The sequence below is a fragment of the Podarcis pityusensis genome (genome assembly GCF_964106645.2).
Source record: "Podarcis pityusensis genome assembly, chromosome: 4".
In the NCBI taxonomy this organism is placed as follows: Eukaryota; Metazoa; Chordata; class Lepidosauria; order Squamata; family Lacertidae; genus Podarcis; species Podarcis pityusensis.
Window position 1 is genome coordinate 20,375,618 of NC_138027.1, and position 16,295 is coordinate 20,391,912.

At 42.9% G+C, this 16,295-nt stretch overlaps 1 protein-coding gene across 1 annotated transcript in view; it reads right to left on the reverse strand.

Annotated features, from left to right (window-relative positions):
* Positions 1 to 516: 516 nt before the first annotated feature.
* Positions 517 to 16,295, reverse strand: part of PDGFD (platelet derived growth factor D) — a 142,059-nt gene continuing 126,280 nt past the window's right edge. The window contains exons 6-7 of the mRNA XM_081002288.1: positions 13,268 to 13,482; positions 517 to 6,092 (exon numbers count right to left, since the gene is read on the reverse strand). Coding sequence (XP_080858414.1) covers positions 5,958 to 6,092; positions 13,268 to 13,482 — 350 coding nt within the window. The 3' untranslated portion in view covers positions 517 to 5,957. The remainder of the gene's footprint in view (positions 6,093 to 13,267; positions 13,483 to 16,295) is intronic.

Consider the following 16,295-nt stretch of genomic DNA (forward strand, 5'->3'; position numbering starts at 1 on the left):
ACTATAATTTTCTGGCAGATGACTTGAGAATTGTGCATCTTGACTGGGAGGGTTGGCTGGAGGCACCATTTTCTGCTCTGCCTCAGGCAGCAAAATGTCTTGGGCTGGTCTGATTGGAATCATGCGGATTACTGCAACCAATCCTATTTGACCAAACAACATAATCTAAATGAAAAAGTGAACATTGTTTTTTAAAAGAATGCTGGAAATTGCTGGAAATCGGTACTCTTTTTCTTCTTCAGCACAGCTGAAAAGGATCCCACATCTTCATAGATGAGACTCTCCCATTGGTGTTTATGGAGAGTCATGTTGACCAATCCTTGAGCCTGACTGTGCACTCCAGCTGAGGGCTGGCCAGGAAGGACAAAGGGGGAATGGGGTCCCATTATGCCATATGGGTGCCTGGGATCTGCATGAGAAACTTAAGAGACTAATTCCAGGAAAGGAAAGAATGCCAGCTATTGTGCACATATGTTAAATCGTGCCAATGTGTATTAATGAATCGGAACCACCTCCTTCAAAAGCTAGAGTTTATTTTTAATTGACCATAAGAGGCAAAATATTGTGTGTGCTAAACTGTCAAAAGGTTGGTTTAGAAAAGGCAGCATTTTAGGGATATAACACCAACAAAACAACAATACATATATAAATCACACCTCAAAAAAGCAGAGTCTTATCTTAAAGAATACAGTGATTTCCGCTCTTTCTTTTCTTTCTGAAAAGCAATCTTCCCAAGTAGCAGAGTCACTTCGAAAGCATGGGTCTATTTCATGATTCTTTGAAAGTAATATTTGTGCAATGGATTTGATACTGTTTGAACCAAATGAAAACGAGAGGTCTGGCTCATAACTTCCATACAAATGCTGCAATCGAATGTCCTTTTGGGCAGCTCACAATCATTCTGATTGAGTGTGTGCAGGGGAACTTCCTAGTGAATTGTGTCCAGAGAAATTGTATCAAATATAATGGGGGGGGGGGAGAGAAGAGGAGAATGGGGAAAAGAAAAGAACAGCAATATGGCCTGCTTATAATTCCTTGCAATAAATACATCTGAGTTCTGTTTGCTTACCTCCTTTGTTATTGCCTTAGCATCAACCCTGCCATTGTTTTTTGACAGTTCATTCCTCAAAACCAGTTGTGTCAGCTCACTGGAGAGGAGGGGAACACCTACATGTTGAGCAAGCTACACCTGGAGTCAGGGACTGGCTGGGCTAAGAGGAATGGTGGAAGGCACCAGCTGGGCGACCCCCAAGGGAAACCCCAGAGGTGCCAGGGGATTGGTGGTGGGGCATTGAGGAAAGGGATCTTCTTCAGAGGAAGAAGACTGGGAGAAGGTGATGGATGCTGAAGGGGCAGCAGAGTTTAGTGAGCAGTGACAGGGAGCAGTTCAGTGTCTGAGTAGAGGAGGGAGGATAAGCGACTGCTGAAGAATCCCAGGAGTCTCCCCCTCCTGCTATGACAAGCTCCCCTTTCCCTGGTCTCAAAGAACATGCAGAATAATGAAGAGAGCAGAACAGAGGCCAGAGGTGCACAGACACTGTTTGAAACTGTTGGAAAACATCCGGGAGAGGGGAAGCCTGGAAACTGTGTCATAGGGACAAGACCAACTGAGAAGTGTTGCCGAGTTGTGTGTTGTTTCCTTAAAGAGTTGACTGACAACAGAGCTCTGTTTCTTTTGTGATTACTTGTATCTGACTCCAGTCCCGACACCTGGTGTGCTGACCTAGCCTTTGGGATGTTTAGATTTTGTAGACGTTGCACATGAACACATTTGCATGGTCCACTCTACACGAGCATCATGTTCTTTGCTAGCTCAGAGGACATGAAAGGTGGTGTCAAGGGACAGGAGCTGGCAGAGCCAACCTGGTTCATTTTGTGAATATTATTGATTGATTGATAAATTTATCCACTTGATTGTTAAAAAAAACCAACCCACCTTCAAAGCAGAATATGACTTTTGCTAATTCAGGTTATTAGGACTGTTCACAAGGAAGGTCCAAATCAAGGCAGGAGCAAATCTCAGGCTCATGTAACCTTCCAGTTTCTGTAGTTCAGCAATGGTGAGAAATGAATTGCAATTCAAAACATCTGGTGGCCACCAGATTGGGGAAGGCTGTGGTAGATCCTATGACTGAGCTCACATGCACTGTCACACAAACACACACATCCCAATGCATGAAATTCACCCTTGTGAACAGCCCACCACATGCCTGAAGCAAAGAGTCAAGTTTCAATGAAAAAGTCAAACTAAATGGAACTCTAACCTCATGAAAAAACATGCAGTTGCCCTACATGGACAACGGTATAGTTAATAGTGTCCACTAAGGCTTATAAACACACATATATTTCACATTCTAGTTTCTCGGTATTAACATGGAATTCTAGGAAGTTTTGCCCAAGTGAAGAATTGTGAAGAACCTTTTTCAAAATAAGTAATAAAGCTGAGAATCTTTGGCTTCAAAGCTGCTCACTGAGTATAGGAGCATAATGAATTAAGCATCTTAAAGAGGCATCCTGGAAAAAAAATACACCCAAGTTGAATAAAAGAAGACCAAGAAATCCCACAAGCCATGTTTGGCTTCCCATGAGTTCCACCAGAATGTTAAGTGGCAACTCACTCAGTATTTAAACTGTATTCCAAGAAGGCTTTGATAGAGATATAAAAACAGGGAGCAGATAATGCATTCAACTTGATAAAAGAAACCAATCTAGAGGACAGAGATAATTTTAGAACTCTACCACTGATATAATCAGCAGAACAGGGGCGGTTTAAAAGTTCACAATATTACCTGATAACAAGCCAATTTCAGTTTAATGCAGGAAATGCTATTGTAAAACCATTCCTTTCGTCCTTAGAGACAGGCATGAAAAAGCAACCCATAAAAATGAAGTGCAGCTTCAGACTGCTGTTAAGTATAAATCCTTGTCTGTGAAATCTTTCACCCTATTTTCCCCATTATATCCACAACCAAGAGTTCATTGCCTTGAACTCCTAAGCTGGTCTACATTTTGCACTGGACAAGTCGCATTGGGTGGGTGGGTGAAATCAAATCAAAAACATGATTGGAAAGGATCCCCTTCCATACCTTAATCAAAGAACTTTCTCATAAGTTCAAAAGCACATTCTCATAATATGTTCAAAAGCTGGCTATGGAAGTAGCCTTTAAAAGTATGTTATTTTGCCAGGAGGCAGGCAGTAAATGCATATCTATATTCTGTGAAAATAATAAGCATTCAGTATTACTCAGCAAGAATCAGGTGAGGCTCAAGGCATTAATATGCCTCACCAAAAATTCAATCCCATGATCTTTTTTTTTTAAGTGCCAAAAGTTCAAACTTGGCTATGGAAGCTACTAGATGCAGTTAACACTATAGTATACAATGAGAAAAGTATGGCATTTTATATGCAACTAAAAGAATACAGACAAGGTAGAACTCAACTCTTGCCCACTGAATACGTACATATGCAGGAAGAGCTGGTTTAGTGTAGTGGCTAAGATACTGAAGATCCCCAGTTTGAATCTCACCTCTGACATTAACTCAAGCACTATAGACTTAAAGCAGTAGCATGCCACCTTAAACAGACCTGGCTTTCCACAAAGAACTATGGGAACTGTAGTTTGCTAGGGATGCTGAGAGTTGTTAGGAGGCATCTGGTTGGCCAGTGTGAGAACAGGATGTGGACTAGATGGGCCATTTGTTTGCTCCAGCAGGATCTTCCTATGTTCTTATGTGTGTTCTTAGGTAACGGTAAAGGGACCCCTGACAGTTAAGTCCAGTCGCGAACGACTCTTGGGTTGCGGCGCTCATCTCGCTTTACTGGTCGAGGGAGCCGGCGTGTGTCCGCAGACAGTTTTTCCAGGTCATGTAGCCAGCATGACTAAGCCGCTTCTGGCGAAACCAGAGCAGCGCACGGAAACGCCGTTTACCTTCCCTTTGGAGCGGTACCTATTTATCTACTTGCACTTTGATGTGCTTTCGAACTGCTAGGTTGGGAGGAGCAGGGATCAAGCAACGGGAGCTCACTCTATTGCGATACCTATTTATCTACTTGCGCTGGTGTGCTTTTGAACTGCTAGGTGGACAGGAGCTGGGACTAAGCAATGGGAGCTCACCCCATCGCGGGGATTCAAACTGCCAACCTTCTGATCGGTAAGTCCTAGGCTCAGTGGTTTAGACCACAGCGCCACCCGCGTCCCTTTAATGTGTGTTCTTAGGGGAAACCTATCCCACTCCCAGAGAATACAGTTCCCAGAGCCCCTGCAAACAGAGACTGACTGTTAAACCAGCCCAGGAATTGGAGCTCTGGAAGGGGAATTGGGGCCCTTTACAAAGCTCAACACCTTTAACAAAATACAGTTCCCATGTTTCTTTGGGGGATGCTATGACTGTTTAAAGTGGTATGATAGTGCTTTTAATGTATAGTGCAGATGGGCCCTCACTTAAATGGCCTTAGTCAAACCACTAAGTGGTTTCTCAGTCTCAGCCTCACCCCCATTTTCAATATGGGGGATAATAATATTGATTTGCCTTACAAAAGTATAACAACCTTATGGGGTTGTTGAATAAATTGCTGCTATATAATGTATGAGAAGCACTTTGAACACTTAAAAAAACACACTATACAAATGATACATATTATTATTAAGGAACCTTCTAAGGTGCTCCACTTTAAACACAGGAGCAGATTAGGGATGAGATGAAGTAGTGAAGAAGGGAAGTTATTTTGCTTTTCTACCCAACCAGGTGAGAATTCTGCATGGAACAGAGGAACCTATCTTGCATTCCTCATTGTTAAGGCTATTTGTGTGCTACTGTCTTTGGACAAAGCATTGTGCTCATGACCTCAGTCCTAGGTCTAGAAATGTGTGTGGATTGTGGGATGGGAAGGAATATTCTAGAACCAAATAGAAACAGCTGAAGATTCCCAAACTTTCTTCAGAAACACCATGGAGGATTCCACTAAGCTCCACCATGCCGATGACTATCTGTAGAATAAGTGCGGTTCCCGACAATGCAGAAACCATTCATTCCTACACTAAATGTAACTTAAGATGTCTAGCAGCTCTGGGCTACAACATGGCACACTGGTGGATGTTAGTCCAATCAAAAATAGACTTCATGCATTGCATATGATTCTGTTCATCATAGTCTTTTGGGAATCTGAACCTGTATTTTGAAGGGATAAGGGGGAGCTCTTCAACATAATCCAGAATACTTTATGAGCAAGCAGAAGGCTATGCACAGGCCGCAGCAATTGCTTACTCTGCTTCTGGCGGTCTCTGTGTTGCAATGGATATATCAAGGCATGCGAAATAATGGGCATGGATATGTATCTTACATTGGTGGATGTGGTCTTCTGCTCCCCCATACAGCACTAATGTTCTGTAACGTATATCCATTACGTCAGATCCATGTATGGGCAACTGTTTCTTCATGGTGTACATATGCTGGACTGGGTGAATATGTATAAACTGAGATTAGCTATTTGGAATACATGTATGCCCATAAGATTTTTCCTTATTTACATTTTAAGTGTGCTTAAGTCAATAGGCTGTGTGCGCAAAGGGCTGTGTGCAGCAGCATATGAATACCTGCATGCCTACTCACTGTGTAACATGTAGGTTGATTCTTTTTTTTTAAAGCCAACTGGGAAATTCAGCCAAAAGAATACTGCTATCATGCTCACTGCATGCACTGAAGATTTCAGCTTTTGGCTTCTCTTGTTTTCTACTGCTTAATCCCATATTTGAAGTCGGATACCATAAATCAGTGTTATTAATGATTAGCTGTCATGGCACTTAGTACTTGGAGTTGGGAGGCTGTGGGCGCCTCTACCAGCTACAAGCCAGGCTGTTAGCAAAGTTCAGTGGCCACTGGGCCAACTTCTGCAGACTGCTCCTCCTTCAAGGGAAAGAGGTCCTTTTCAGTTGCAAACGGGATGGCATGCTCTCTTTTTATCGAGGTGGCCTTGCACTGCAGACACAATCGCAACGCTCATGGTGCTCCAGTTGAATATCGATCAGCGCCATATTGTTCTTGGTTCTGCCCCTCCTCCTGATGTGACCTGCTTCAGGGATGAACCTCAACACCTGGGAAAGAAAATAGACGTTTTGTCAGTGGCACTGGAACACCGGAAGCTGCCTTATGTGGAGTCAGACTATTGGTCCATCTAACTCAGTATTGTCTACACTGACTGCCAGTTGCTTTTGGGAAGCAGTTTCCCCCAGCTCTACCTGGAGACTCCAGGGATTGAACCTGGGAGCTTTTGCTTGCAAGGTAGATGCTACATCACTGAGCTACGGTCCTTTCACAATGTGCATGCAAGGCCCTTCCCCAGCCAATGTGGTAGGAAAGGGAATGGTCAAGGCGTGGGCTTGACCAATGTTGTGTTAAGTTTTGTATTTGGCAACACATGAATTATGGTGTTGGAGGAGACTCTAGAGAGTCCCATGGACTGCAAGAAGATCAAACCTCTCCATTCTGAAGGAAATCAGCCCTGAGTGCTCACTGGAAGGACAGATCCTGCAGCTGAGGCTCCAATACTTTGGCCACCTCATGAGAAGAAAAGACTCCCTGGAAAAGACCCTAATGTTGGAAAAGATGGAGGGCACAAGGAGAAGGGGACGACAGAGGACGAGATGGTTGGACAGTGTTCTTGAAGCTACCAGCATGAGTTTGACCAAACTGCGGGAGGCAGTGGAAGACAGGAGTGCCTGGTGTGCTCTGGTCCATGGGGTCATGAAGAGTTGGACACAACTAAACGACTAAACAACTGTGAGCTCTCCATGGTGCTGACAAGCTGCCTTTTTGCCCTGCTACTCTGCTTCTGATCTGGCAGTGCCTTACTGGATTTGACTGAACTTCCAAGCTAGCCTTGCTGTGATTCTCCTCTTTGGGATGTGGCCTCTGTCCTATGAGCACCAGCTGAGCCCCCCATGTGACCCTAAGCTGGAAGAACACGGGAGAGCACTCTTCTTGCTTGTGTTGCATCAAAGTGTTAAAACCTTCCTATATAGGAAGGCTATTGACCTTCAGATGCTGAATTTTATCTTTCGGGGTTTTTTTTTTAATGATGTCTCTTACTTCAGCTTCCCAACCCCCACCCAATTGTTCTTTCTGTATAATACTGTGGTTTTATTGCATCACTATTTTGAAAGCCACCTTGAAGTATACGATAGGGTATAAATCAGGAGTGTGTACCAACGACAACATTTGGTTTATACCCCAATCTGGCTCTTCAGAAACAGTCCTATTTGGTCTGAAGTGCTTTGGTAGCTACCTGGTTTGGTTCTGGCCTGCAGTCAAATCCCAATATGGAAATTGAACCAATTTAACACCGAGCCTGTGGCAGGCCACAGAGCAGGGCATATAAAGCAGATCTTAATGCTTGGGAAGGTTCTTGGAGGCAGAGGCAGACCTTCAATATCCTGCCTCTCAGTTGTTTAAGGGTCAATACCAGCACTCTAAATTGGACTCAGAAACAAACTTGTAACCAAAAGTAAACGGTGCAGGATTGTTGTAATACGTACTGACCATCTTGCCCCTTGCAGGCAATTGCATAGGATGCCTGTGTACCAGAGCCCTGGAGTTCCCACATATCCAAGGTGATAGGTGCCTTGGAGTACACTTGGTGCAATGCATGCAGGGATACATGCTATATAGCACGGCTGGGGAGCTTTAGGCCCAGAAGCAAAATACAGCTCTCCAGGTTTCTCTGGCCAGTCCTTGGAACTCTCCCCCAGCAATACTCTTCACCATGCCTCCTTAAATGTTTTTGCCTGGCTTGAAGTTGTCTATGAACTCTGATGATGCCCCTTGCTTGTCTGGATGAAGAATAGAGGCGTGTGTTTATGTGTATGTGTGTAGATGTCCTCAGGTAGAATATACATTGATTGTTGCACCCACTTTTGCATCTGGCACCTCCCAGTGTTAGCCTGTGGGTCCTGACAGGTTGAAGAAGAAGAAGAGGAGGAGGAGGAGGAGGAGTTTGGATTTGATATCCCGCTTTATCACTACCCTAAGGAGTCTCAAAGCAGCTAACAATCTCCTTTTCCCTTCTTCCCCACAACAAACACTCTGTGAGGTGAGTGAGGCTGAGAGACTTCAGAGAAGTGTGACTGGCCCAAGGTCACCCAGCAGCTGCATGTGGAGGAGCGGGGAAGCGAACCCGGTTCACCAGATTACGAGTCCACCACTCTTAACCACTACGCCACACTGGCTCTCAAAGATCAAATGTGGCCCTTGGCTTGAAAAAGCTTCTCCACCCTTGCTCTATAGACACCACCTCTTCCACATGCAGCTTTTTGAGTGGAGAAGATGGATCGTGCTCAAGCCCTTTCTCAAAATCTAATTAATGTAAAATGCACTTTGAAATTCACCAGCATTGTTCAGTGAACACGGCCTTTTCGAATGAAAGCACATGCAAAGGGATGATGATCTGCCCAGCATTTAAGCCAGCAGACCTCCTGACAGTTTAGGGATTTTGTCTTCTCTGTATTTTCCGTTAAGAAACATGAGCGCAGTATATGCACTTTGCTGATAACGGGAGAGAAATGAATTGGCAGGCACTTTCCCATCCAAGGCCGGAAAGCAGTGTTTGAACAACACAGAAATTGGGCGGCTTTACTAAGTGATCAAGGGACTGATGCTTAACATTTCAATCCAAGCTTCCATCTAATAGTCTTAGGCTCAGGTTTATTCAGCAGACCTGAAAGGATGAAAAAGGCAAGGTCGCCTGCCATAGTCACGGTATATTAAAGGGAACTCTGTGTATTTAAAATAAAAGCTCACATTTGCATGTTGCAGGCACAAGGCTTGTTCAAATATGCAAGCCTACTGAAAGGAAGCTATCTAATGTGGAGCCTATTCTTCAAAAGGGAACACAACTGGGACCTGAATCAAAAAGGTATCCTTCTCACCTCCTAACATGAGTATTCCTGTTCAGGGTTCCAGCCAGCCAGCCAGCCAGCCAGCCAGCCAGCCAAGTATCCTCTTTCAGAATACTATAAATTGCTAGAGGCTGATGCAGAATATTGCCTACCCTACCTTCCCAGCTTCCCAGTTTCCTGGAAAATCAACATTTCGAGGCTACTGAAGATGCTCGGTCCTCATTTGCCCCCTTAGGCTTTCAAATGTTTTTGTTTCCTTCTGTAAACCTCAGAGGTCCACTGAGCAGACTGATACTTTCCTCTTGTTTCCTTCCGTTTCCCACAGGCATCTGGCTGTCCAGAGAACAGGAATGCTGGACTAGGCTGGCCAGTGGCCTGATACAACAGGCTCTTTTTAGTATCGCCTGTTGTTTTTCAATGGTCCTATTTGAGATCCGCTTCTGGTGGCAATCACAACCTGAGTTTGCTATTAGAGGGATTAGTGAAGCTTGGGCAGATGTTCATAGCAAGGAACACTGATGTATTTGCTCATGAATCCTGTTTGCTGTGCACATCCCAACAATGTCATCCCCAACACACATATTCTTTGAACACCCTAGACAAGTACAGATGTAAGTTTGAACCACCATAATAGCTTTACAAGTGCAAGTCACATTGAACCCTGGGCTTGCCCACTCTCCCCTCCCCACTGCTCATCTTGAGTGTGGTTTCTGATCTCTTTCTTGAGTATGTGCTAGAGGAGAGCATGGGATAATGGGATGCACAAGCTTGGGGGGAGGCTAAGGTTGTTTAATATGATATCTGAGTGCACCCCAGATCTGTGCCCTCCATTATGCAGAATCAGAGCCAATTCACCCTTGTTTGACCTCTGTGCAGACAGAGTGTGGCACTCACAGTGCTTCCTTGCATCCCTTCTCTTCCTCCCTCCTGAGCTCTCAAGAAAATGTGAGGAAATCTGGGGAAACAGAGAGAAAATTCTTTCCTGACCTCATATGAGGAAAGGGTAGTTCAGGGACTCTGCTATGCAATTGCTTTGAACATTTACATTGGCTTTACCATCCGTAGGACGTTAAGTACGAAGAAAATAAAACTGTGCCGCAGAAAATATTCCTCCCCTCATCCCTTCATATATCAGAGATTGAATCAATCCTGTATACGGAGCCCTGTTAATAAAAAAACTAGATGGAAAATGCAACTGTTGAGCCAGATACAGTGTTTATAAGAATGTAAAAGATTATGATGGCCTTATAAAAGTTCTCGTAGAATTGACTATATGGGAAAGGCAGGTGAATGTGATGCAGGTCTGAGCTTCCTGCCTTGTAACTTTATCGAAGGGTATCAAGGGGTTGTGTTTGTGACACATTTCCTCGGGTGATAAATGCTCTGGGCTTTTAATGCAACCTGCATCTCACTTCCTGACCTTGTTTGGAATTCAGGTGACTATGGAGTAATCTGGGGTCACTAAACATGCTTGAGAATGAAAAGGCTGAGTAAAGTCCTCTCTCTCTTTTAAGTTGATGATTAATTTCTCGGCTTTTAACCAATCAATATTTTTTAACCTATGCATAAAAAAGGAGCGAAGGTGGTGCTGGATCAGACCAATAGCCTGTCCAGTCCGGCATCCTCTTCTCACAATAACCGACCCAGATGTCTATGCAAGCAGGACCTGAGGAGTGCCACAGAAATCTCCCCTCCTGTGGTTTCCAGCCACTGGCACTCAGAAGCTGTCTGGGGCTGGTGGGAATTAGAGTCTTTGACATCTGGACAGACATAGCATTCCCATCCCTGTAATGGAGGACTTGATGGTGGGGCACACTTGAAAACCTCTATACAAAGTTACAACCATTAATATTGGTTGGAAAATAAAAAAGTGACAAATGAAAATGTTCAGATTAGGCTTCTGTTCCAAATTATATCCATGTTGCACTGCATATTTTTACAGTTTTGGATTGTGAACTTACCTAGGAGAAATATTTTTGAAGGGCAGTACACAAATGTCTTATATAAAATATTCTGTGGTATAACATTGAATGTTTTGTACATGCAGTACATTTGCCCATCTGTATGAAGGTCTCTTAATAAGTTAGCTTTGCATAGGTACTTTTTTTATGATAGAGTGTATGGCCACACTATGCACTCGGAGGTGGCACATGTCCCTTGAGAATTGTCCCATTGTGCCTCTTGCTCAGTGTTGGAATTGATCCCAAGAAAGGAAAGGTTCCTCTCAGCAGCCCCTCTTGCCCTTGCTGGTACCTTTTTTAAAATGAGAGGAAATAGCTAGATAAATGTGGAACAAAGCTAGGGATGAGTGCTTAGCCCTAGGATTCAGAAAAATTCAAGAATTTTGCCTGGGAAGAATGTGCTGGACTAACATCACTCTGGTCTTTCATGTACCCAATATAGATTAAACTTCACAGTGCCTATTAATTCTAATATCCAAATCTATGTTCATTGTACGGTTAATTCATCCCTAAAGGATACATTTACATTTACATTTACAAAAGCTAGGTCATTCGAAGCTCAAGCTAGAACATTGTCCTTAATTAATTCCAGTCTGCGAGATAAAAAGAATGGAAGGAATTAATAGCAATTCCTGTGGTGGACTCGGTGAGCAAATTCCCTCTCCTGCACCACACACACACACACACACACACACACACACAGAGGTTTTCTCATCCAATGGAACTCAGGTATCTCCCCATCACGCCTACCCAGTGGCCAAATAATCTGTTATCCTGGACCTTTAATATTCCCCATAAATCACCACCATTAGATTAATATCTGGGTGCTGCATAAGCATCCACAAAAAAGTAGAGCTGCCCTGTTTTCATTTGATCGCACTCAGGATGCAACTAGTTTACAATGCTGCTAAAAAAAGCCTCCCCTCCACATCCCAGTTCAAACAACCCATATAGAGATGAGCTCTCAGGTGTTTAACTTTCTTAATTAAGAGCATGTGTTATAAATTTTGAAATTCCACCAATAAGATGTTTAGTAAGGAAGGAGAAGAAGAAGCAGCAGGGAGCACTTGAATCCAGGCCCCTGAACCCCTTCCAGCAGCTGCTTGGTGAGATTGGTATTTTTAGGGTTGCCATATTTCAAAAAGAAAAACTTCCTGAAACCTGAGCTTTTTTTTTTTTTAGAAACCTCTGCCTCATGATTTGAAGCTTTTGAAGCCGTTTACACTGCTTTTTCCATCGCGCTGCCATACATCCGGGTTTTCCCTGCCATTTTGCCAGGACGTGTCAGGAATTCTCCTGACGTATGGCAAGCCTAGGGCCATATGAATGCCATCTGGCTGCTGAATCAGACTGGGGAATAAGTCCTGCAATATCCATTAGGGCAACTTATTTCCACTGAAGGCTGCATTCCCTTGGGGATAATCTGTTGGGAGCCACAAAACAGCAGTGGGTTGGGATAGAGGCTGAAGTATGTGGGGCCACCCCATTGCCTCTCTCTCTACCACCCCCTCCTCTCTCTCTCTTTCTGCCCTCCATCCCTCCTTCACCACCGCCCAGTTGACGTGTAATTATTAATCATAGGTTGGGTTTGTTCTGCTTTGGTTTGTTCCTTAATGTTCGCTGTTTTGCATGAAATAAAGGGTTTTTTTTTAAAGGGGGGGGGAGAAGAATATAGGGTGTGGTTTTTGTCATTGGAGTAGTTTAAACACTGAGACCTCGTCTCTCCTGTAGATGCTTAATAAATCACCTTCCAGAACAATCGATATCCTCTGTTGGGAGAAGCTGAAGAGTAGGGAGAGGAAATAATTAAGCTGGAAAATGTTCATTGCCATGCTCTCCCCCCCCCCCCCCATTTCATTAGTGTTTGTAGGAATATTTAACTTTATTTAAATGATTGATTGTGTAATCATTTATTAGAAATATGAAAATTACAGTTGTACCTTGGATCCTGAACACCTTGCGAGACGAATGTTTTGGATCCCAAGTGCCACAAACCCAGAAGTGAGTGTTCTGGTTTGCCAACGTTCTTTGGAACCCAAACATCCAATGCAACTTCCGCAGCTTCTGATTGGCTACAGGAGCTTCCTGCAGCCAATCAGAAGCCGCGCCTTGGTTTCTGAACATTTTTGAAGTCAAACGGACTTCCAGAATGGATTCCGTTCGACTTCCAAGGTACCACTGTATGTTTATTTTAGAAATTGTAAAGCAGTAATGATAATTGCTGCAGCACTGTTGTAGTAGATTGCATTAAACACCTTCATATATTCTTGTAAAGAATAATAATAAAAGCTAAAAATAATAAATTAATAACTAAATCGCGTTGTCAAGGAAAAAGTTGCCCTAGGAGGGCTTGCTTTTAAAACACAGATTATCTTGAGCCTAGAAGACTATAGATGTAAGTAAAGACCGAGGTACCTCATGATATTTTTTCACCAATTTTCCTGCTGTACACGTGCAAGATTTCCAGTTGTTGAACCCACAGCCACAGTTCCCCCCACAGCGCTGGACCAGAAGGCAGCGTGGGAAGAAAACAACGTTGGTTTGCTTCAGTTCCTCCCTTATGTTGACAGAATAATTCCTTGGAGTGCAGCTGTATCGCTTCACATCGTCATTCAACCTATCCAAGTCAACTGAAATGGAAAAGGAGAGAGATGGCATTTGTAAAGAAAACTTGTTTGTTTAATACATTTCTAACCTGTCCTTCCTCATAAGGGGCAGGCGGGGAGGGGGGGACACAATACAAATTGCAATTCCTAAAATATATAAAGCTCTAAAACCAAAAGGAACAGGTGGTACAAACCTTAAAATCACAACACCTGTAAAGCTAATAAAATCTTAGAACTGGCAGCATGCTTCCACATGTATAATTCACTTCCGCAAGATAAAGTGGTGACAAACTCAGAAAGCTTTAAAATAAGAAGAGGCCAATTTATGGTTGATGAGACCAGCCATGCCTACTAGTCATGATGGTTATATTCTGCTTCTACTGTTAGAGGCAGTGTGCCTTTGAATACCATTTGCGGGATATAACACCATTGCAACCAGATTTTGCTTGTGGCCTTCCCACAGGCATCGGGTTGGCAACTGTGAGAACAGGATGCTGGACTTGATGGGCCTTTGGCCTGATCCAGCAGGTTCTTCTTATATTATCAAACAATACTAGCCTGTTCAGACTGGACACTGAGGTCCAGAGCCGAGGGCCTTCTGGCGGTTCCCTCACTGTGAGAAGTGAGGTTACAGGGAACCAGGCAGAGGGCCTTCTCAGTAGTAGCACCCACTCTGTGGAACGCCCTCCCATCAGATGTCAGGGAAATAAACAACTATCTGACTTTTAGAAGACATCTGAAGGTAGTCCTGTTTAGGGAAGTTTTTAATGTTTGGTGGGCAGCCAGATGGGTGGGGAATTAATAATAATAATAATAATAATAATAATAATAATAATAATTACTATTATTATTATTATTATTACAAATGCTCAAATGTGTTTTTACCATGCAAAGTGCATTCCACCCATCCCCATTATTGGTATGGATGGATGAATCTGTTCATTTGTGGTTTGTGTCACTTTTGCATGCTTTTACCCATAATATCCATTTCTGCTTTAAGCAACCCCTTTTTATAAATCTTCTCAAGTAGTATTTAAATACATATTTTAATGTATATTTAAATACATATTTTAATGTATATTTAAATACATATTTTAATGTATATTTAAATACATATTTTAATGTATATTTAAATACATATTTTAATGTATATTTTAATACTGTTTAAATGTGTATTTTTCTCAAAATATGTATCAAAAGGTGTGATTTACCTCAAAGAATGTTTCTCAAACGTACATTTTTTCTCAAAATAATTATGTAAAGGTGTGATTTCTCCTAATGAACATATTTTAAGGTAAATGTTTTCCAAAATATATATTCATATAGGCGATGTCTCTCAAAGTACTTATTTACATGTGCAATTTATCTCAGGATATGCATTTTAATATCTGTTTTATCTCTAAATACATATTTAAATGCACTCATTCAAGATACATATTTTAAAATGGCTGCTAAGAACATTTGAAAAAGTGCAAAATCAACTGTATATAAACTCTGCTTTGTGCATTGTCCAAGAGGTGTGGATCATGTCTTTTCATACTGGAATTATGCAAGGATCAAATTCCTCCACCCATCAATGGGGGCTGGCTGAAGACATTTTGCTGAGGCGAAGTACAAGATAGCATCCTTCCCATTCATATGTGCCAAAGGTGACTGCACTGGATGGTAGCAGGCCAACTCCCAGTAGAAAATGGTGGCTCTGGGAATCCTCAAAACCACCATTTCCTGTAGGAATCATGGCATCTGTGATTTTCATAGCAGGCAACGTTGGTCCTGAGCCGGAATTCGTTGGTTGGGGAACCAAGGCCTTCCTCCATTCACCGAAAAGTAAGGTTGGAGGAGGGTTTGCTCGCAAAGGGTGGGATAGGGAGATAACTAGCAAACAGAGGGAGGGGCTGGGAACAGGTGGCCCTCCAAATGTTGTTGAACTAAAACTGCCATCATCCCACAATGACTAGAACTGATGGGAGTTGGAATCCAATGGGGACCCTGACCCAGTTAGGATTCCTAGATTTGTGGAGATGTGTGTATGTTGCTTGAACTTCATTGGTTCGCTGCAGGAAAAGGGGGGGGGGGAAGTACATTTGCCAAATAAAATATGGAACTGCATATTCCCTCTGCAATTGCACTGTGTGTTACTGGCATCCAGTACAAAATACAGTATCCCAAGGAACTCTGTTTTTGTCCTTAAAAAATAAAAACACAATCCAAGTTTCTAGACCATAAGGCTACAAGATAGCCTTAAAGGTATGGAGGCAATTCCTAGTGGATTTTCAGAAACGTGCTCTTTGTGGGGATGTGCATGGGTGGTGGAAGGAAGGAAGCTAAATAGGATTTGCCGTGGTCTAAGCATGACATTACAACATGTCGCAATTCCCTATGCATATCTCACTATGAACATTCACCCCTGTTTTCCCCAAAGTGCCAGAATCTCTACAAAGAAGTATGTATTGCTCGAGATCTAACCACAAAATCAATGGGAGTTACCAGTGCACTCAAGCACTGAAAGCAAAGTCACCCTAGTGTACATAGCAAACAGTGAGGAGAATAGAAAGCTATTGATTTCTTCTCCCAAACAGATGAAACTTAGTGCTCTGTTGTTATTTTTCAGAGCTACTGCCTCTCAGGCCTGACCCTTCAAGCTAATCCCACTTAAAAGGAAGAACAGTGCTTTCCAAACAGCTTCCCCCCAAGTTTTTCCCCTAAGTGCAGCCATATCTCCTCTCTCCATGCTGTCACCTAAACACTCCCAATGTCAGCCATCATTGCTATCTGCTTACCCAGATCAAAACAGATTCAGAAGCACCCAGTATCACCACCACCTTGTCTGGATCCAG